General features: G+C 33.7%; 2 protein-coding genes and 1 pseudogene across 4 annotated transcripts; all 3 read left to right on the top strand.

Annotated features, from left to right (window-relative positions):
* Positions 1-3,313: 3,313 nt before the first annotated feature.
* Positions 3,314-8,436, top strand: LOC143591964 (uncharacterized). Its single transcript, XM_077072005.1, has 5 exons — positions 3,314-3,481; positions 5,480-5,636; positions 5,732-5,782; positions 7,644-7,736; positions 8,261-8,436. The coding sequence occupies exons 1-5, from the start codon at positions 3,315-3,317 to the stop codon at positions 8,318-8,320; spliced, it is 528 nt and encodes a 175-aa protein (XP_076928120.1). The 5' UTR covers position 3,314; the 3' UTR covers positions 8,321-8,436.
* Positions 8,437-9,652: 1,216 nt separating this feature from the next.
* Positions 9,653-15,034, top strand: LOC143591963 (glycosyltransferase BC10-like). Of its 2 annotated transcripts, XM_077072003.1 has the most exons (10): positions 9,653-9,951; positions 11,362-11,478; positions 11,809-11,909; positions 12,065-12,136; positions 12,212-12,293; positions 12,617-12,697; positions 12,803-12,844; positions 13,003-13,062; positions 13,759-13,905; positions 14,670-15,034. In XM_077072003.1, the coding sequence occupies exons 1-10, from the start codon at positions 9,685-9,687 to the stop codon at positions 14,856-14,858; spliced, it is 1,158 nt and encodes a 385-aa protein (XP_076928118.1). In that variant the 5' UTR covers positions 9,653-9,684; the 3' UTR covers positions 14,859-15,034. The 2 variants fall into 2 exon arrangements, with proteins under 2 accessions (XP_076928118.1, XP_076928119.1); XM_077072004.1 differs by lacking the exon at positions 13,003-13,062.
* A 2,863-nt stretch (positions 15,035-17,897) lies between these two features.
* Positions 17,898-22,675, top strand: LOC143591958 (fatty acid hydroperoxide lyase, chloroplastic pseudogene; annotated as a pseudogene). Its single transcript, XR_013145818.1, has 2 exons — positions 17,898-18,398; positions 21,653-22,675. The product of XR_013145818.1 is annotated as a fatty acid hydroperoxide lyase, chloroplastic pseudogene (transcript).
* Positions 22,676-23,159: the final 484 nt, after the last annotated feature.

Genomic DNA, 23,159 nt, shown 5'->3' with positions numbered 1-23,159 from the left:
TCTTATCCTCCATTTCTTTCTTGACGCACAAAAAAATCGGTGAGACTCGATTTGAAGATTAGTGACCCGATTTTGGAAAAAATTTGCATGAGTGATCTAATTGGGACACTTTTGAAACTTGGTTACTATTCTATGAGATATTCCACATGTAAGAATCACTTTCATCAAGGACAACTTAAAGAATCTCTTTAAATCATATAAGAATGAGAATGCTTTTGCGTATGTAAAACAAACCAAACACTTTTCTAGGGAATCATCACATCGATAAGTTGAAGCGACACAATTGTTCATTGACTTTTTGAAAGCATGCTTGTCAGTTTTGAATATCAAGAGGTGCTATGTTTTGGTGTTTCTTAAGTGAACAGGTTTGTTATAATTGATGATGGGTTTGGGGTTTAGGATTTTCCCTTTGTTTTTACTTGAATCTATTGTGTATTGCAGCTAAATGGCTTTTGTTGTGTGCCACTTTTATAGCTGCAGTAGTATGGTTGATTACTAGCTTTGTGTTTAGCTTTCCTTGTTCATTCGAGGCCTACGGTAATTACACTCAGATTACCATTGACATTGTTGTGTAACAAGGAGATTTTTGGTAAAACTTCGGTCTAAACTATGAAGACTGTTTACTATCTACCTCTGCAGTCTATGTTGCAACCATGGCGGATATGTGAGTCTCGAATTGATTTCTTTTGGTTTGTGCTTTTATTATTCTTTTGATTTTTGGATGTTGACGATACCTTCTTCAAAACCCAGCGCAACACGCGGGTCTAAATTCTAGTTTCTCATAAAAAATCAACATCTAATGTTGTATGATGCAAACAATTCTTGAGTTCTCAGTAACAGCAGAATTGGTGCTCAAGAATAATACAATAGTGGCCAAACAACACTTGATGAGAGGGAAAACGAAACCAGTAGTTTATCAATCCAAATGAGCTTATTTGTTCATTACCCCATCTACTTATAACTAAACATCAACTACTTAACCAACTTAACTAACTAATTGATTTACTAACTCATATAGACCTGCATGGCTATCGAATTTAGAGGTGCACAAATCGGTTTAAAGTCCAAAACTGGTTTGGGTTGAAACCAGTTTGGTTTTGTTAACAAAAGTCAAAACCAGTTTATGATCGGTTTCGGTTCGGGTTAAAACTGGTTTCTTAACCAGGTTAGGATCAGTTTCGGTTTAGTTAACTGGTTTTGACCAGTTTCGGTTCAGTTAACCGATTTGGAACAGGTTTCGGTGGAGAAAATTACGAACCGGTTCCAAACCAGTCTCTACATAATCGGTTCGATTCGCTTAACCAATTCCTTTGTCCACCTCTAATCGAAATCAGTTTCGGTTTAGTTAACTGGTTTTAACCCGTTTTGGTTCAGTTAACCGATTTGGAACAGGTTTCAGTGGAGAAAATTACGAACCGGTTCCAACCCAGTCTCTACATAATCAGTTCGATTCGCTTAACCAATTCCTTTCTCCACCTCTAATCGAATTCACGTCGCTGCAACGGGTTTTACCACAGTTATTTTTACCCTCTTTTTAGTAAACTGCGGTTTTCGTCCATATGGTTTGTCCAAATCTGCAGTTTTAGTCCAATAGTTTCAAATCTGCGATTTTCGTCCTTGTGTTTCATTTCACTTGCAATTAAACCCGACAACACTAACCCGTTAAGTCTGGTTGTTATACCCATTAGCGCCCCTCACGTGAAGGGCAGTTTTGTCCTTTTTCTCTTCAAATAAACTCCAACCTTAATTTGCAAGTCTTTGGACACACCACAAGGACGAAAACAACATTACACTCTTTTTTTTAAGTGAATTAATTAATTTTTGGAATATTGGTTTTAAATAATCCCAACTATGCACTGTTGGCAAATAACGGTCATAACTTCAAAGTTGCCTGGTGGCGGTACAAACTAAAGGGGTATTTGTTTTAAACAGACCGCGACTAACGGAAGTTAACTCCGTTAGTGATTTACTGACATGGCACGCCTAGTTGTCAAAAATTGATTGCATAAGCAGCTTACTTGGCATCTGATGATGATGAGCAGGCATATCATTTTTATACATTTGTTAACAATCACAAATCAATATAAACCCTAATCATTCAAACCCAAAATCGATGGATCAAAAGCCTCTGTGGTTTTTGATAAGGGAATGAAGATGATTAGAATGCATAAAAAACGTTTACCCGATTAAAACTGAAATTTGTATCAACAGAGGGCAAATCAACGGAGTCCATTTGAGTGGGGGGAAGTGGATGGCGACTGAAATTTGTTTTGTTTGAAAACGAGTGACAATGTATGCTTTCATAGGGTAAATTCCGTGATTCCGTCGGTTATTTAAGACTCATTTAGGAAACAGTCTATATATATCAATCAATCAATCAATCATGCCCAGTAAAATCCCACCGACAGCAAAGCTATAAGTAGGGTCTGGGGAGGGTGGGATGTAGGCACACCGTACCTCCATTCAAAGGAATGAAGAGGTTGCTTCTAGAGAGACCCACGGCTCTAAGTACATGTGTATGAAGCTTTTAGGAAACAGTCTATAGCTTGTAAAAGCGTAATAGAGGTTGCGTCCATCTCGGATTGGGGTTACGAATCAAAAGATGTAATCAACTTTTTGGTCATTAATTCGGCGTTAAAAGCTGCCGGAAGCATCGGCCGGAAAAACGTGGATGAATGTTGAAGATAGAAGTTATAATTCAATGTTTCATTTTACACCCTTAAACCTTGAAAGAAAACCAAAACCACCCTCAACCTTTTCCACATAAGCATCCAAGCATTCGCCACATAAGCAATTTTTGACAAGTAGGCGTGCCACGTCAAAAATCACTAACAGAGTTACCCTCCGTTAGTCACAGCTTGTTTAAAACAAATACCCCTTTAGTTTGTACCGTCACTAGACAACTTTGAAGTTTGGACCGTTATTTGCCAACAGAACATAGTTAGAATTATTTAAAACTAATATTCCTTAATTTTTTAATGTATTAAAAAATAAAAACCCCATAACTGAACAGCTTGGACCAGCTCAACAAACACACTACCTTCTAGCTATCAAACAAAACACCATTCCACCAATCAAACTCCACTACGCTGTCACCACTTGTACCCACCGCATCAAAACCAGTACTCTCCCATCCAACTAATAACAACAATAACGACACGTTAACAACAACTCAACCGTAAACAGCCGTCTTATTAAACACAATATCCGTCGCCGTCCGGTAACCTCCGTTAACTCAACCTCTTTAATATTATTATTCAAACAAATCAATCGTTAATTCTTCAAATTAAATCTCAAATTGTTTAACAGAGTTAATGAACGAGGTGATTACGATTGCTGACGTGGCGTACCACGCTAGCAAAGCTACGGCGGCGGCACCGTCGTCTTCTTCCGGTCAGATGCTTATTCCGTACAGCGTGCCGTTGTTATCGGCGTTCCTTGCCTTTGCAATTGCTCAGTTTCTAAAGGTTATTACTACGTGGTGAGTCAGTCAGATCTCAGTCAATAATAACCTAACTGTTCGATTATTATTATTATTATTATTATTATTATTATTATTATTATTATTGTGATCTAACAGATAATTTGCTTAGGTGTTTCAATTATTAAGTTTAGAGTATACTGAATTGTTAGATATAAAATTACAGATATCTCACCGCGATAACAGAAGGTTATTGACCGATAATATCCGATATTTTTCTGTATTAACTGCTTAGATCACAGATCTCAGTTAATAATAGCCTCTATTTAGGTTTAACTGTTTGAATATGATTCATGTTATTCAATTTAATGCTTCTAGATAATAGTTAAGGTTAGCTTAATAGCATTCGATCTGTGATTTGGAGTTCTAGGTCAAATTTAGATCTCAAACAATAGATGAACGTTGAAATCGATTACTAGCTTTAGATCATAGGCTGAAATCGATAATTTGCTTACATGTTATTCAGTTTAATGTTTCTGAGTTATTTTTATTGGTAGTATTCGATATGTGATTTTGGTATGTGTAAACGAGCCGAGCTCGTGCTCGTGCTCGGCTTGTGTTGACTTAGGAGAGCTCGAGCTTGACTAGCTTGTTATTTATTAATTAATTAACTTGTATACTTTTTAATTATTATTATTATATATATTAAAAAGAGGATTTCTCCCCCTCGCATAACTCCTATTCAATTTACTATTCACTTTATTTTTTATTATTAATTTTCTTTTAATATTCAGTTTCAAGTCCACTTATTTTTACATATATTGTGTATTGTTTTTTTTTTAACTTAAGTTTTACTTTATTGTTTGTATAATTTATATATGTTTTAACTTTTAAAAATACAGTATAGATCGGTACACTATCAGATGGTTTTTATTCCCTTTATTTTACTTTTTGTTTCAAAAAATTATAATATTTAACAAGCTATATTTCTAAACCTTAAACTTGGACAAGTGTCGGCTTTACATGTTTCATTTGTCGGTTAAAACTTTTCTTAAACTTTGCCTTCGTATTTGTTATGGTTGGTCTTTAAAATGACTGAAACTTTTTTCATGATTTAAAATCTCATCGTCACATGTTTTTATATCCGCCTTTCGACGTTTGATACCACGCTTTTAAAATATGAATTTATTTTGCTTACTAATTCATGTTTACCAATTTGTGCTCGTATTTCCGATACTAACCGAATTTGAGTCGGTTCGTAACTGTAACGTGCTGGTTTTTTTGTTCCATATATGATAATTTGTTGTATTTTGTCATTGACAGATTTATATCTTTTGTTTAGCTTCGATGTCGTAACTCGATACAGACTGATTTCGCATCGACTCACAGCACATTTGTGATTTAATGTTTTTACCTATGTTTTTTTATTCGGTTTAATGGTCTCGTCGCAAAGCGCGGGGTCCTAAACCCTAGTTTTTATCTATATTGAGAAAAACCTTAAAACGAGCCAAAACTATGCTTGAGCTCGTGTGTAGTGTGAAATAAATATATAGAAGTCCAAAAAGGTAAAACATAAAAATACACAAGGCTCGAGCTTGGGCTTGATAACTCAACGAGCTTTGTTTGAGACTCTGGCTCGGCTTGAGCTTGAAAAAGCTCGGATAGTTTATCAGCCCGATCTCGTGTAGCTTGCGAGTGGCTCGGTTTGTTTGCACCGCTATTTTTGGGAAATTGCTAATGGTAGAATTCGATCTGTGATTTGGAGTTCTAGGTCAAATTTTGGTTTGATGTTGCTCAATTCAGGTTGTAGTTTCTAATTTGCAATTGATCTCAAGCATAATCTTTGTTTTATCCACAAATAATTTCGAAATGTTGCTATTTTTTTTTAATTGTAAGCACTAATTTTTGGCATATAATCCATCTGAAGTTCTAAGCTGCAAATTGTACACTATATTATCTTATGCTTTGATGATTTTAGTTTCTCAAAATAGCTAACTAGCTTTCCAAATTATAAAAAGAAACTTGAAATAATTGCGAGTATTATCCATTGAATCTCAGGTATAAAGAAAAAAGATGGGATCCTAAAAAGATTGTGGGCTCAGGTGGAATGCCATCATCTCATTCTTCAACTGTTGTGGCACTTGCAGTATCCATTGGTTTACACGATGGAGTTGAATCATCATCATTTGCAATTGCTGTTGTTATGGCTTTTATTGTATGTGATCTCGAACATAATTCCTTGCTAACATAAATAATCTTATTTATGTGATTATAACTTTGTATACTTGTTTATGTTTTGAAATAATTCAGGTTATGTATGATGCATCTGGAGTCAGACTCCATGCTGGTCGCCAGGCTGAAGTAAGAAATTTTTACACAAAATTTAGATTTTTCTATTGTATCTAATTAAGATTTGACTATATTTTCGGATGATCACATGCAGTGGCGGAGCCACACTTTCACCATCGGGTTCGGCCGAACCCGGTTCTTTTTCGGTTTTATATATAACCTATAGTGTTGAATTAACGAACGAACCCATTCTTTATCGGCGAGCGAACCCAGTGTCGTTTTAAAAAAGTATATTCGAACCCATTGATTATAAAAAGTTTAGTTATATTTTTTTAGTAACGGATATTCTTTTTATAAAATACAAAAAGCTTTTAAAAACCTATAAAAATTATTAACAAACATTATATATGGGCCAATAATACCCTATTACCCATATATGGATTAATAAAAAGCCCAAAATACTCATACCATGGATTAATAAGCCCAACCCAATCAACATGTTTAAACATAATACCTAAATAAAAAATATATAAATAAACAAAGAAAAACATGTGCCATAGACTCAGCAACCGATCAGCTTCTTTCTATCGACCAGATGGCCATTGCTTCATCACCTTCGCCGTTCGCCTCAAGGTTTCAATCATCTTCAACAACCAATACCTGTTGGTCTATCGTTTGAGAAATGTTTTTCTTCAATGAAGCATGTGAAGTCGGATTTTCGTAATCATTTGGATGACGATTATATGAATGATGCTTGTATTGTATTTGTTATTTTGAGAATGAGTTCTTTTCAAAGTCGCGATTGAAGATATTTTTCAAAACATGAAACACATAAGGAACAATTATAATATGCAATATCTTTTTATTTAATGACTTTGTATTTTATTGAATGCTAACGATATATTTTTGCTATGATAGTGATATTACATTTTATTTATCTAACCGAAGACCCGACCCATTCGGGCCCGAAAACTTTGACACCGGAAAAAAATTAAGCATCAAAAAATTCCGAACCCATAGAATAAAGTTCCTGGCTCCGCCACTGATCACATGCATTGTCATTTCAGTAGCCAATGATTAATTGGCTGCGTTCAGTGAACCGTTTGGCTTAAAGTTCATTTCTGCTAAGTAAACGAAAATGAACACATGTCTCATTCATTAATATATGTTCTTGAATATTCGTTCATTTATGCTTGTTCATTTACCTTCATTTATGTTCGTTAGCTTACGTTAATTCGTTTGTTTACGCTTATTTAACTTCGCTTGTTAACGTTTGTTAATATATACATTTATTTAAACTTTTTAGGCTCATATTAATTTACTCTAGTTTAAATAACTTCTTAGGCCAAGCACATTGTTATTCAAGTTTACTTTTAAATTGGTTTTTACTTAATAATGTCCGTTCGTTTACGTTCATGATCCGGTCGTTTATACTGTTAACGAACGGAGATAAACGAGCACAAACACATTTATTTTCTTAACGAATATTCGGTTGAATTTAAATGAATGAACACAACCATGCTATGTTCGTGTTTGCTTGGTTCTTTTACAGGACTAAAATCATGGTAGTTTAACTGAACATTGATGTGGTAGTTACATAACTGAGAGGTTTCATGCATAAATCTTTCAAGATTATCAGCTGTCTGTTACTAAGACAATAATTGGTTATGACCATTTTACCCTTATGTCAAAGTAACTCTCTTTTCACCTTTCCATGATGTATGGGCAAAATGGTCAAAATCATATAATTTGATAAAATGACCATTTTACTCTTATGTCAAAGTAACTCCTTTTTTACCTATCCATGATGTAAGAGCAAAATGGTCATAATATAATTTGATAAATGACCATTTTACCCATACGTTGATTTTTAGCTCTTGTTTACCTTCCCCTTGTGTGAATCCTCATGTATACTTGTGTTACACTTGTGCAGGTGTTGAACCAAATTGTCTGTGAATTTCCTCCCGAGCACCCGTTATCCACATCCAGACCTCTACGCGATTCTCTTGGCCATACTCCATTGCAGGTTTCTCTTTCATCTATTAATATAGTTTTTTAGTGCCAATATCGTTTCAATGGTTATATTACAGTATATGAATAATAATCTACCTTTCGAATGAATAGTTATAGGATGTTCCATGCATTAAACTTACACTTTGGGTGAACCTGACCCAATTGGCTATTTTTTGAATATTACCATTTACCCCTTGGGGATAAAACAGACCTTGAATTCGGCATATAATTGGTTTGGTTTATCTTTAATAAATGTCAATAGCAGGATCTTTATAAGGGAAATTCACGAAAATAATCGTAGTCATAATCTAATCACTCATTTGGCCAAAGTCGTGTATCTACTTTTACTCACGTATCAGACTTTTAACAGTTAACAATAACTTAAACCAAAGTATTATCATCCTTGTATAGAATGCAAATTTTAGATGGCTATATATGCTTCAAATTGTTTTGACGTTGACCTTGACAAAGTCTTAATCGAGTTTTCTTTATTAAATCTTTTCTATGCATTTAAAGAGTTAGTTTGATTTGGAACAGGTGATAGCGGGAGCTATGCTAGGATTCATAGTCGCACTTATGATGAAAGCATCCGAGTAGCACAATTTATGTCGCCCGAAGTATATGATGCAAGGGATTCAAGTGCTTTCGGCTTTAGAGGTGTGTTTCATGACCTCCAACAAGCTTATTGTATAAAAATTGTTATTTTTGTCAATTGTCATATTCTACCATTTGTAAAGTAACACACCATTGCTCTTATATTGGCATTCATTTATGAAGATGTAATTACGAAAACGAACTAAATATGGTTTATTATTGTGATCTCATATTTATAAGCCAGGATTATGTTCACGAGTTTATGTATATTTTTTCAACATATTTATTTTGGTTTTTATTTTATTCAAAGTCGTCGTTCTAAAAAAATAGTAATTAAGTATTTAAAGTCTACATTGTGTTTTAATGGTCAATCTAATATAAGTTGGTGTCTATTTATGTTACTTAGGCTTTTTCTAGATTTGGTATGAAGGATTGTGGTTGACTGGTTGGTAAGTTTGATGCCCTGTTTTGTCTTTGTGGTTGACAAGTTTACATCATATTCTCCGTCGAAACAAAGAGGTGATCCAATGGTAAAAGGTCTTCGTACGGAGCCCTTAAGCGCCCCCCGAGTTATCTCTAGTTCCGGGGAAAGTCTACCTGCCCGCAGGACAACTGACGGTAAACCCGAACGTCCTCAGGATCGAATTGGAAATCACAAACATTCTGTCTTAACTGCCCGGGTTTGCCGACCAAATAAACATTGCTTTAAATATTTTGTTTTTTTATATATTAATTTGACGAGTTAATTTTTTGGGTTTTTAATGCTCAAATTTTACTAACGATATTTATACTGTAACGAACATAACCGGTAACGACTAAATTCGCGTCGACTCATCGTCGTAATGCTCGGGTTTCACAAAGCATTGGTCTCAACGTTAGGGTTTTGTCAGCTGCACCAGCGTGTTGCGTCGGGCAAACAAAACTAATTTAGAAAAAAAAAATTGAAATGAGTCAAAGTCGAACTTGAGCTTGAGTTTCTGAAAAAGAAACAAAAAAAAAACCTTAAAGTGAGCCAACGTCACACTCGAGCTTTATTAAAAAAAAACTCGAAACAAACCGAAATCTAGCTCGACCTTGACTTCAAAACGAACCAAAGTCGAGGTCGAACTTTATAAAAGAAAATTCTTAAACGAGACGAAGCCAAACTCAAGCTCAAGCTATCGTAATTCAAATCCTAATAATAACAAACTCACGTGCACACGTGACCCCAACTCCCTCCTACATTCTTCCGTCCGATTCCGTCTGCAACCAAACAAACAAACTCTCACACCACCGTAACGCCGTCGTAACAAACTCCATCTCCACCGTTAACTCACTCTTAACCTATACATTCATTCAACTTCATTATTATTATTATTATTATTATTATGACTCCGAAGAAGCGATTCGTAACCGCTACATCCAGACGCCACATCTCGCCGTTCGTGTTAAAGTTTCTGATATTATTATCAATATTATTCTGTTTCGTAGTGTTTTTCGGAATGTTTACTCAATTTAGGTTTAAATCGGCGGCTAGTCTCACTGATTTCGGATATGATGAGTTGCGTATTGAAAGCTTTCGGATGAAGATAGCGTTCGTGTTCCTTGTTCGTGATAATATTCCGCTAGATTTCCTCTGGCATAACTTCTTCAAGGTTCGTACTGATTATTGGTTGCAAATTAGTGTTTATAAGTCTGTATGTGTGTTATTTAGCTACAGATAGTTTCAGTTTGTGCTTATTAGGTTTAGTATATAGTTCATATTGATGATTATTAGGTTTAGTGTATAGTTCTTGTTGATGACTCCGAAGATTATTGGTTGCAAATTAGTGGTTATAAGCCTGTATGTGTTTCATTAAGCTATAGTTGGTTTCAGTTTGCGCTTATTAGGTTTAGTGTATAATGCGTGTTGATGATTATCAGGTTCATGTTGATTATTAGGTTTAGCGTATAGTTCATATTGCGTTTTGAAAGCTTTCGGATGAAGATCGCGTTTGCGCTAATGTTCCTTGTGCGTGACAATATTCCGCTTGATTTTCTCTGACATAACTTCTTGAAGGTTCGTTTGGTTATGTATTTGTTATGTTAGATGATGCTGGTTACAATACGCAGCTTGTAATTCTGTATGTGTGTTATTAAGCTATAGTTAGTTGCAATTTGTGCTTATTAGGTTTAGTATATAGTGCATATTAATTATTAGGTTTAGTGTATAGTTCATATTGATTATTAGGTTTACTATATAGTTCACACTGATTATAATTGCTGATCATTTTGCCCTAATTTTGGAGTTATGAACTCAAAAGTGAGTATAAAGCTATAGTTAATTCCAGTTTATGCTTTTGTATTTCAATTTGATTGTTACGTTTAGTATATAATCCATGTTGATTGTTAGGTTTACTGTATAAGTGTATACCTCATATTGATTATTTGGGTTACTATGTATAGTTCATATTGATTATTAGGTTTCCTGTATAAGTGCATAGTTCATATTGATTATTAGGTTTACTATATAGCTCATGTTGATTATTTGGTTTACTATATGTAGTTCATATTGATTATTAGGTTTAGTATCTAGTTCATACTGATTATTAGGTTTAGTATCTATTTCATACTGATTATTTGGTTTACTGTATATTTCATACTGATTATAAGTGCTAATCAATCTGTCCTAATTAGGTTTACTGGAGTTAGAACTTACAGGGTCACAAAAATGCAGATGATTATGAAATTATGAACTAAAGTTCTACTATTGTCTTCTTATAGACAATGCTTGGAGATTTTACAGAATGTTTGGATAGTTATTACATTTTTTCATGTGTAGTAGATTTGATAGGTAAAACTACAGTTCATTATTGCTGATCTTTAAGGGCATATTGTGATACAAGTTTTATCTAATTTAATTTTGGTGTCTGCAGCCTTTAATATAGGAGAGAAATCTTAGAAAATGTAGCGTGCAAACTATATCCCCATGCCCATATGAACTTTGAATTCAAGTAATTTTTGGCCAGAATTAGTAAAATGTTTTTAGGCACATTATCGAGCATTTGAAGTTGATGAGCTTACAGAATGCAGATCCTGAGAAATTCTCAATTTACATACACTCGAAGCCTGGTTTTGTGTTTGATGCATCATCTACCAGATCAGCATTTTTCTACAATCGGCAGCTGGAAAACAGTGTCGAGGTAAACTGATCAGACTAATCAATGATTTCTTTGTTTTTTAAATGATATGATTTATTTAGAATCAGATAATTGGATGCAGTCAGATGCTTGAGTATTGAAAAGATGTAATTTATCTTACCATTAGATAATCAATTTTGTTACAGCTGGTATGACACTGATCTTTTGACTTCTGAATAATCAGAATACAGAAGCAAAGTCGGTTTATTACGACTTCAACTCATAATCAGATAAACAGTTTCAAATTCCGTATCCAAACACTCCCTGATATAGTTAACATTATGAATATTTTTAACTTGTTTATAGTAACTGTAGTTTAACCTTATTGTACAGGTGGGTTGGGGTAAGCCAACTATGATTCAAGCAGAAAAACTGCTGTTCAAAGCAGCCCTTGATGATCCACACAATCATATATTTGTTCTTCTCTCTGACAGGTTTCTTTCACTGAGTTTTTATATATTTATGTATGTGTGTGATATTATTACACAAACAGAATGTATGTAATGCTAAACTTGATTATCTATTGCCTTTAGCATGTTTTGATGAGACATTTGTATATTATTATAAGTTTATTTGTTTTTTTTTTCAGTTGTGTCCCGCTATATAAATTCAGTTACATATACACATATTTAATGTCATCTCCAAGAAGTTTTGTGGACAGGTAATTTTCAATGTCTAGGGGGAATATTAATTTATTTTATGTATAGTTTACATCCTGTGTTGTTTTCTTTTTCAGCTTTATTGATGCCAAAGACACACGTTATAATCCAGAGATGTCTCCTGACATACCTAAAGAAAAATGGCGTAAAGGATCCCAGGTTATTTTCACGAATATACCCTCCTATTACAAAATAAGATAAACTAAAACGAGGGTACAATTGTAAACTTTTTATAGGTTTTGGTGGAGTACAAATAACCTTCCAAAACAAAAATGCCTGTGAATCTGCTCATATGTTGGTTGTTTATCGATTCATGGGCATTTTTGTCATTTTACAAATTTTCAGACTTTAACAAAATTGATGGTTGAGTGATCCGGTAACACTATTTTAATATTTGGTGACTTATGCATACATTATTTCCCTATTTCTTTTCATTTCTTTTACTATTAACTTTAAACAGTTTGCATGTTTACTGATTACAGTGGATCACATTGGCCAGAAAGCATGCAGAGGTGGTTGCATATGATAATGTTGTTTTCCCGGTATTTAACAATCACTGCAAGGTATCTTTATTACCATTTAACAATATATTTGTTCTTATGATCTTATCTTTATTTCTTATTACCATGTCAATTTATACTGTTTTTGTTTTTTTATTAATAAATCAGCGGCGACCACTTCTAGACTTGAGCAAGGGAAACGAGTCTCTTGTAAGTAAACAAAAGTATTATGTTGTTTTACATGTAGAAGTTTTTATTACATTTTATCATGATTCCTATAAAGTTTTGACTAATATAAATCCACTTTTTTATTTATTTATTTTACATTATTATCATTATTATTAATATTAATATTTTTATTTTTGCAGAAAGAGCAGCAGCAACACAATTGCATTCCAGATGAACATTATGTCCCCACTTTACTTGCAGTAAGCGAAATATTATTAAATGTCCTTTAGCAATATTTTATATCCATTTGTTTCAGTTATTTTTAATAAGAAAGCATATTTTTTGGTTATTTGTTATAAAACGAATTACGCGGTTGGTCCTTATAGTTTACCCATATTACAGATTTGATACATAGGTTTCAAAATTACACTTTTAGATTTCAAAAATGTAACACATTTAGTCCCGGCCCTTAGATGGGGTTAACCTTTTCTTTTAAAATTTTCAAAATGACTAAAATCCCTTTATCTTGTAAGTATTAATTTAAAAAAATCATTGGAGGTGGGGCCAATAATTTATTATTATAATTTTAATATTAAAGGGTAAGGGTATTTTGGTCATTGCACACCTATTTAACAGAAAATTTAACTCCATATGTGAGCTGGGACTAAATGTGTTACTTTTAAAAAAAATGTCAGGTCTGAAGGTGTAATTTTGAAAAGCATGTATCAATTCCATAATTTTGGTAAGGACCATCCGTGTAATTCGTTTTTTTTATAATAATAGGCACACGCAAACATTTAATTATTATAACTTCAAAGTTCAAACAACAGAAATACATCCAAACACTATCTTATACAACCCGTTTTACTGTAACTCATAATATCCAAATGTAACTTTTAAACAACCAATAACAAAAACCCTAATAAATGCTTTTTATTTTGTTTTTTTATGATAAGATGCGGGGGTTTGAAGATGAATTGGCGAGAAGAACATTGACTTATTCTTTATGGAACCAGACAACTGAAACGATGAATACACAAGCCTGGCACCCTGTAACATTTAGTTATGCAAGTGCTAGCCAGAAAACCATTCAAGATATTAAGGTAATTAACCGCTTCAACTTATTAGTTTGCTTCATCATTTTTATATTTCATTTAAAATCATGTAGTTGGGTCGTGCAAGAAACCGAATAAAGAGAAAAAGAACAGAACACAAAAAGCAAAACCATTTTAAAAACTGTTGGTCTGTTTTTGAACTTTTGGTTTAGTTTTTTTAGTTATAATCAGAAAAGAAAATTACTGAAATATTTTAAAAAACCCTCGATCTGGTTTTTGAATTTGGAAAAAACCAAATTTTTTGGAAAAAAGTATTTGATTATTTGTTTAATATTTAAAGTAAATTTATAGTGTTGATTTACATATTTGGTTAATGAGCATTAAAATTTAAGCTCACACTGCGATATAATAGATTATTGGGTTCAATTCTCCCAAGCCCAAAAAACCAAAAAGAAAACCGACAAGTAATATATTTTATCAATTTATTTTTAGCCCTTACATCTTAGGGGGTGTTTGGGATACCTTATTTTACCTCCTTATAACTTTTCATTAAGTTAATAAGTTACAAAAGTGTAACTTATTAACTTTTCCCTTTCACATTAAAAGCAATCCCAAACACCTAATTCCTTTTCAAAAAGTTAATAAGGTATAAGTTGATGAAAATAAGCAATCCCAAACACCACCTTAAACTCGGTGTTCTTTTCTTATGGTGCAAGACTGCAAGGGTAAAACTGTCAAATTACATGCTTTTTTTTAAAGCATGAATCACAACTTTTTGTTGTGTAATTTGTAACCGCACTAAACATGTGCAGGATATTGACCATGTTTATTTCAAGTCTGAGAACCGGACCGAATGGTGTGGCGGGCATGGTGCTGGAGCCAGCCGAGGACCATGTTACCTTTTCGCAAGGAAGTTCACTCGCGGTGCCGCCATGCGTCTTTTAACCAACGGTGTGGTGGGTCCATATGATCCCGACACGTTGCTTCTAGACCGAATATAGGCTTGTCTTGTAGGCGGCAAATATGGAAGAGTTATAGCGGATGTATACCGAGTCGAGAGCATGTACATATGGAGGGTATTTCATATATGCCAGTTGAGAGTATTGCAGACCATCTAATTCCTTTAAATGTCAAAGGACATTATTCATTTGTTTAATTTTTTTTAATAATAAGATACTTTCACTAAAAGGTTGTGCCGGTAACCCTTTCTAAGCAGGCAACAAGTTGCGTTCACTAACCCTTTTTTATATAGCAAAACTAAGTCAAACACAGTTTACTGTTTTAACTTGCTTGTTTGTTATTTTTACACATTAGTATTCTAGATTCAATGCTATTATTTTATATTTTCTATGTTTTATTAGTAATGACTTTTAGATAATAATAATAATAATAATAATAATAAAAATAATATTTAGAGTTAATTTATGTGGAGCGCCATAGGAAAGCCATAACCGTCCATAGAAACCCCCCCCCAGCGTTATGGAGATCAAAATGGTCTCCGGCGTTACCAACATAGCGTCCATATGTGTGTTGAATTTATTACAGCCAGAGGGGCGGAGGCGCCATTGGGCGTGAATGCATGACCGCTACGGCGTTAAAAGTCAATAGGCAACCGCTAGCTTCTTATTTTTCAAGTGAACGTGAATGAGCGAATTAAAGGATGAGAGTTAAAAAGTAGATGATGATGATGATGATGATAATAATAATAATAATAATAATAATAATAATGATGATGACTTGTGGGACTCCGTTTTTGTTCTCTTTTGGTTTTATTTTAAATTTTTTGTTATATTTATATGATTTTTTCTGAACCTTTGTTTTCTGTCTATTTTTTGTTTTCTTTAGTTTCTTTTTTACCTTTTTATTTATCATGCATAAAACTTGGTTAGTATAGTAAGCTTGTTTGATTATACTTCCAAATTGGTTTTCCCTTTAATTAAATGTATAGTAAAAAAAAGACCTCACAATTAAGATAGAATGCTTTTGGATTATTAAATTGTATGTTTTTCTTTTTATTATCTTACTTCTTAGTTTTTAAGAACTAACAAATAGAAAATCTTATGTATATTTAATTTAAATGCATGATTTATTATTCTAGTGGTATGGTGTTTGTTCCTTTAATATAAAGGTGGTGAGCTCAAATACTTACAAACGCTCTAGCCTCACACCTTGCTTTGAGAACCTAAATATTTCGAAGCGCTTCATGCTTTTTTAAAAACCAATCATGTTAAAATAAAAAAAAAAATTATACCAGTTCTAAATAAACATATTAAAATTGTCGAAATTGACACCTCTTATCTGCTTCTCTATTGTAATTGGATCATTTTATTATAATATAAAAATACGAACAATAACAAGCCAAAAAAAATAACTTATGAAGAGAGCGGTATTCCACTCGACCACTTGTTAATCTTTGTCAAATCAGCTTTAGCGTCCTGAACTTTAAGATATACCACATGGCCTTATTAACGATGTTGGACATTATGAGGACTTAATGACAACCAAACAAGTGTAACTAATGAGGACACCTATAATATAGAGGATGAGTTGACATAAAACTTTGAGATGCTTGGTTATTCGTTCTAGTTTTGGCGAAATAGGTGAGATGGACTGGTTATGCAACAGGTTAAAATAGACCGGTTGAATTGCATTATTTTATTTTTATTTTTGTCTATTTTAAACTTTTTAAATAATAATTATTACCTGATTATAAAACAATAAACTCGACACACCAAAACAATTACGTTAATACTGATCGTTCGATCCTAACTCAACTCAATACTCTAAATAAATCTAATCAGACTTTATACAATCATCTTCTCTTTGAAGTACCTCATACGCTCTTGTTGAACCCTTCGACTCGCTACTAACCCGTACGCCATATTTGGTCACGTAAATGAACCCGAACATAACACGCTTCTATCCCGTTTTGACAATTGGCATTGATACGACTAAATTCGAAATCTAATCATAAATGAGTTCAGATATTTTTAGATCAAACATTTGATGAAATAAAATAAAATAAAATAGTTAGATATTTTACCTCAAATTTTAAGTCACATGCTACCAGTAATACTACAGTCAAAGTGTAGGCCTAAGAGAGGACAACTTAAAGCACATCATATATTCATATGATTCGTTTGCTTTTTATTATTTTTCTTCTTCACAAATGATAATACTAGCAACTCCATTGATTGAGCAGAGTACAAATTATTATGTTATGAGCTTCTTCTCTCTACTGATATTGTTTAGTCTCATCCCCCCTATGGATCACGCGATCGATCGAATTAGTGTGAGATCGCTCAGATCGGTATTGTACTGGTACCACACCGAAAAATACTGATGCCGAAAACGAGTAAATCCATATATTGAATGTTGTACCGAGTTTTCGGCTCAGTATAAGTACCATTGAAAATACTGAAGGCGGGAACATGAAAAAATGAATACCGGTATTGGTACCAGGGCCGGCTCCGAGAACGGTTAAAAATTTTTGGGCCGAAGGCGAAAAAAATTTTGGGCCCTAAGTAAAAAAGGCGTGTCTTGTTGGGTTTAACCAATTAAAATTTTAAATGGGCTTACTTGGTTACGATTTGATTGTGTGAAAAACCTTTTTTTATATAAAAATAGGGTTAAAATGTTTCAAATGAGGTTAGAACCCACAAACTTTTAATTGAAAGTCATACCCTTTTATCACTAAACCAAGCCATTGGTGTTTTTAAAAAACCAATAAATTAAAATGTGTTTGACAATCACAAAAATATTTTTTATTTTAGCTTTTTTAAATGTTAAAAAACAGTTTTCAAAAGCTCCAAATCCTAGCCTTTCAAAATGACTTTTTTGAAAAAGTAAATAAGCCAATAAGCATTTTTCAAACACAATCCCAAACATGCTCTAATATCGATAACGGTACCGATTGTGCTTGACTGGTACTGGTTCGATACTATACCCTATCCGAAATAAAAAAAAATCTCTAAACTACTGGTCCTTTAAATCCACTTAAACCCAAAAACAACATTCACATCTCACTCCACACACTCTCCATGGATCTCACCACTTCATCATTCTGCTCTCCAATTTCATTCAAACCTTCAACTCCACCTTCAAAACCAACCACCAACAGAATACCAATATTCTGTTACTCACAACCACCCGTGACGTCACCAACAACCACAACATCCCAACCCACATCCTCACTACCCGTCCGTCCAATCCCGGGCGGCTACGGACTCCCACTCCTCGGTCCGCTAGCCGACCGGCTGGACTACGCGTGGTTCCAAGGAACGGAAAACTTCTTTAAAAAAAGAATCGAGAGGCACAGCAGTACGGTGTACCGTACCAATGTGCCTCCCAGTTTTCCGTTCTTTTTGGTGAACCCGAATGTCATAGCCGTGTTGGATGTGAAGTCGTTTGCGCATATGTTCGATATGGAGCTGGTGGAGAAGCGGAATGTGCTTGTTGGTGACTGGATGCCGAGTACGAAGTTTACCGGTGATCGGAGAGTTTGCGCGTATTTGGATCCTACCGAGCCGCAGCATGAGCAGGTACGGCTCGGGTTTTACTTTTTAGGTTTTTCTTTAACCTAATTTTAACGGTGTTTGGTTTGTAGCTTCTTAATTATTAATATAATAATCATTAAGAGGCTACCTTCTTTTAATGGTTAAGAGGTAAAATGATTAAACACAAACTACCTCTTAACCATTAAAACCTAATCTTACCCACCGGTAGGTAACTATTAAATTATTAAATGATAGTTTATCTTTAAGACGTTACCAAACGGCCTCTTACGTTTAATTTTTAGGTTTTTTTAACCTAATTTTAAGGCTATTTGGAAACCTCTTTATGATTCATATAATCATTAAGAGGCTACATTCTTTTCATGGTGAAGAGGTAAAATGGTTAAAAGACAAACCCCCTCTTAACCATTAAAACTTAATCTTATCTCTTAACCTAACTATTAAGGTTAATAGACTCCAAAGACGCTATCAAACAACCTCTTGATTAATATGACCTATTAGTAGTTTATTACGCTTGATTATCTTCAATTTTTACTCTAATATTACACTCGATTATGTTTGATTTGACTTAATTTAACTTCGATTTTGCGATTTTGCAATTTGACTAGTTATTGCACTTGATATGTTCGGGGATAATTGATCATTTAGATATGAAATTATACTTGTTAGATCATTCATCATCTACATTCATAGAAAATTATAGTTGAATTGGTGCAAACGAGCCGATCCCGGGCTTGACTAGGCTCGAGCTAAGTTCGTTTTGACTTAAGAGAGCTTGAGCTCGAGCTCGGCTTGTTTATTATTTCTTAATTAATTTATGAATACATTTTTAGATATATTTTAGTAGTCTTAACTTAATGTCATTGGCTGATAATAATCTCAACTGAGTGTGTTCCCATTGATGGTCCCAAATTTTAAAAAATCTATGCGGTGGTTCCAAATTTTAAAAACCTAAACGACGTTAAATTTTTTTTAACGGGGGACCAATGAAAGTAGATTTTTTAAAATTTAAGTATGCTAGTGAGAACAAACTCAGTTAGAATTATCGGCCAATGATAATATATTTAAAGACACTTCCTCAATTATTATGATTATTATGAAATAATTTATGGTGAGTTTTTTCTTGTAATGAACTGTGAGATGTATTAAAGGTGTATATTTTTATATTAAGGTTGAATATTTCTATGAGTTGAAATAGTTGTCTGCCTACCTAATAATATCCCTCAATTGTTATAATTATTATGAAATAATTATGATGTATACCTCATAACAACTCAAGTTTTAAAATTATTTGATATATATAAAATAATTTGATATATATTTTAAGTAATGAATTATGAGACAAATTAAAGAACATGTGTATATTTTTATAAGAAAAGATAAAATATTTTATAGAAAAGTTGAAAACAATTGTATACCTAATAAGTTGCCAGTCAATCAGTTTTATGATTTTTGGTTTTTGGCATTGCCACATATTTGACATTTTCAAAAAATCCAATTTAGATTTTTTATTTTTGTTGTTATACATATCACCTTATCTTTATCTTTATCCCAGATGTCACAAGATCTCAACCTTGTGTTAGTATTTCCCATGTGCAAATTTAGGCAAAATTATTATTATTATTATTATTATTATTATTATAAAAGCTCCTTTAAAAGGAAAAATAAAAACAAAAATACATATGTATAAATATGGATCTATGTTTTGTAACACATGAAGATATTTGTTATAATTTATTGCAGGATTGTCACGATTTTGAAGGCCTAATCAAAATGAGATTTTATGGTCCTTTTATGACAATTGTGAAAACACACACACACACTTGGAACTGGTCTAGAACTCATGGCCTATAGCTAAACAACAAACAAGTTTATCATCAGATCAATACATAATTTTGTGTTTAATTGGCTGTTTATAATATATCTATATTAATCTTTTTTTTTAATTTTTGAAGGCCTTAATTAAGTGTGGGTCTAAAGCCCTTGTTTGATTTCGTTGGCCCACGGGCCGACACGAGAATTGTTTATTTTTTTGAATTTGAAAGATAATAATATAGTGGTCACAATTTTAGTTTTTGTTTTAGGTTCAATAAATGACTCATGTACACACATGCTATATAAATTTGTCTTTTAATCTCCCATGACTCATGGAGGCGCATGTAGGGACAAACATCCATGTGAATACCATGGTGATATAAAATACTACGTGTCATTGAATTTAATATTTTTATTTTTTAATTTTTTAATAATTAGTAAGTCACAATCATATCGCATCATTTGAGATGATTTTATTTTTTTAATTGACTTATTATAATTTTATATGCGGATAATTAACTCTTTAAATTTTAAAATACCTAAAATTGTCATTTTTCTAAAAGACAATAAATAAACACCACTGTCATACTATTGATATATCACTAACATCTCATACATGCTATACGGTGATAGGGTGTTGTATGGCTATATGAAAGAGTGAAGATGTTCAAATGGGTCATATGATAGTTTGAAAATGGTCATATGTCTCGTATAAGCGTCATAAGAACCGTATGATATGTTTGACTAACACACAAAAAAATAAGAAAAAGAAAAAAAAAACTGACAAATTCATATGGCCTTTATCTGTATGGTTGTATGACCTTTTTTTTGTCCCACCATACGACCCACATGATATGACAGACTCTGGTATGTAGACTTGATTTGATCTCATACATAGGGGTGCAAACGAGCCAAGTCGAGCCCCAGCTCGGCTCGTTTAACTTACACAGAGCTCGAGCTCAGCTTGTTTAGAGCTCTAATTTCAAAGCTCAAGCTCGGCTCGTTTACTATTTATCAATTATTTTTTATATAATTATAATTATTTATATATATATTTTTTCCATTATAAGTTTATGTATAAAATAATATATATTATTTAGTTATTTTTATTTATTTTTTCATAACATTATATATGTATTAATTAATAATTATTAAATATATATTCTAAAAAATCATATAAATGATAGGCTCGTGAGCCCGCTTGAGCTAGATAAGTGAAGCTTGAGCTGGTGCTCGTTTATTAAACGAGCTTAATTTTAGGCTCGAGCTCGGGCTCGGGCTCGACTAAGCTCAGCTCGATCGAGCTTTTTAACGAGCCAATCTAGAGTAGCTCGCGAGCGGCTCGGCTCTTTTGCAACCCTACTCAATACTGTCTATATGATGTGACAATGTACATTATTTTAGGTGATTGTATAAACTTGTATTTTATTTCACGATTATGGTTTAACTCGTGTTTAAAATGGCAGATCAAAGCCTTCGCAATCGACACGCTCAAACAAAGCTCAACCGTCTGGATCCCAACCCTAACCACGCTACTAGACGCAATGTGGGACTCCATCGAGCCACAGCTCTCCGCGGGTCCCGTCAGCTACATCATACCCATTCAAAAATTCATCTTCGCCTTCTCATCCATCACCATAGCCGGTGCAGACCCGGCTAACTCACCAGACATAGCCGAAAATGGCTACATCCGTATGGACCGCTGGCTCGCGGTCCAACTCCTACCCTCAATCCCAATCAACGCGCTCCAACCATTGGTCGAAATCTTCCTACATTCCTTCGCTTACCCTTTCTTTCTAGTGAGCGGTGACTATAACAAGCTATACGAGTTCATTGAAACTGAGGGCAAAGACGTAATTTCACGCGCTGAAACCGAGTTCAAACTAAGTAAAGACGACGCAATCCATAACCTTCTTTTTATTCTCGGGTTTAACGCGTTTGGCGGGTTTTCAATATTTTTCTTAAGTTTATTAAACGTGTTGGGAACCGATAAAACCGGTATCCAAGAAAAGTTACGAAAGGAAGTGAGAGAACTATGTGGGTCAGGATTGGGCTTCAGGTCCGTCCAAGAAATGGACCTGGTTCAATCCTTTGTCTATGAGACACTCAGACTGAACCCGCCCGTACCACAGCAGTACGGGCGCGCCCGCAAGGATTTTGATCTGAGTTCTCATGACGCGGTTTTTAAAGTGAAAAAAGGCGAGCTTCTTTGTGGGTTTCAAGCGTTGGCGATGAAAGATCCGAAAGTGTTTGATGACCCGGAAACTTTTGTTGCGGATCGGTTTACGGGCGAGAAGGGAAAAGAGTTATTGAGTTATTTGTTTTGGTCAAATGGACCGCAGTCGGGTACACCGACTGTGGCTAACAAACAATGTGCAGGAAAAGACTTTGTTACCCTTACGGCTACGCTATTTCTCGCACACTTGTTTCTTAGATACGATTCGGTTACGATAGACGGTACTTCGTTTACTGCTCTTGAGAAACCGTAAGCATGAGGAATGTGAGAGACCAAAAACCATGATTTGTTATTTGTGTTTTTTGAAGTGTTGAAAAACATGTTACCTTTGTATTTAAATAAATCTTTTTGTTTATTAAATGAGCATTTTATGGTCTTGATAGAATAAGTTTGGTTAATTGTTCAGAAGATACATAAAAAAATAGACATAATGTGGTACAAGGTGATAAACTGGGTCTGTTTGCGGTTTGACGGGTCCAACCTGAAACAAACCTGAAAGTAAAGTCGGGCATGTGACTCCAATCACAATATGAATATTCACGGGTTGACACGAACATGATCAGTTTAAAATGAATTTTATTTTATATTACTTTAAACTTATGACATAAGACACACTCTAAAAAGATAAAATAATAAAATGGGTTAATAAGCCAACCAACAAACTAATTGGGATGACATGAACACACCATGTTTAGATAAATATGTTTGTTGGTTCAACTTGAAATTGACCCGAACAT

The sequence above is a fragment of the Bidens hawaiensis genome, unplaced genomic scaffold (genome assembly GCF_021521415.1).
Source record: "Bidens hawaiensis isolate Kalapana, Puna unplaced genomic scaffold, B.hawaiensis_p1.1 tig00040207_1, whole genome shotgun sequence".
Lineage (NCBI taxonomy): Eukaryota > Viridiplantae > Streptophyta > Magnoliopsida > Asterales > Asteraceae > Bidens > Bidens hawaiensis.
The sequence above is the reverse complement of the archived record's forward strand: the minus strand, read 5'-3'. Positions and strand labels throughout refer to the sequence as shown.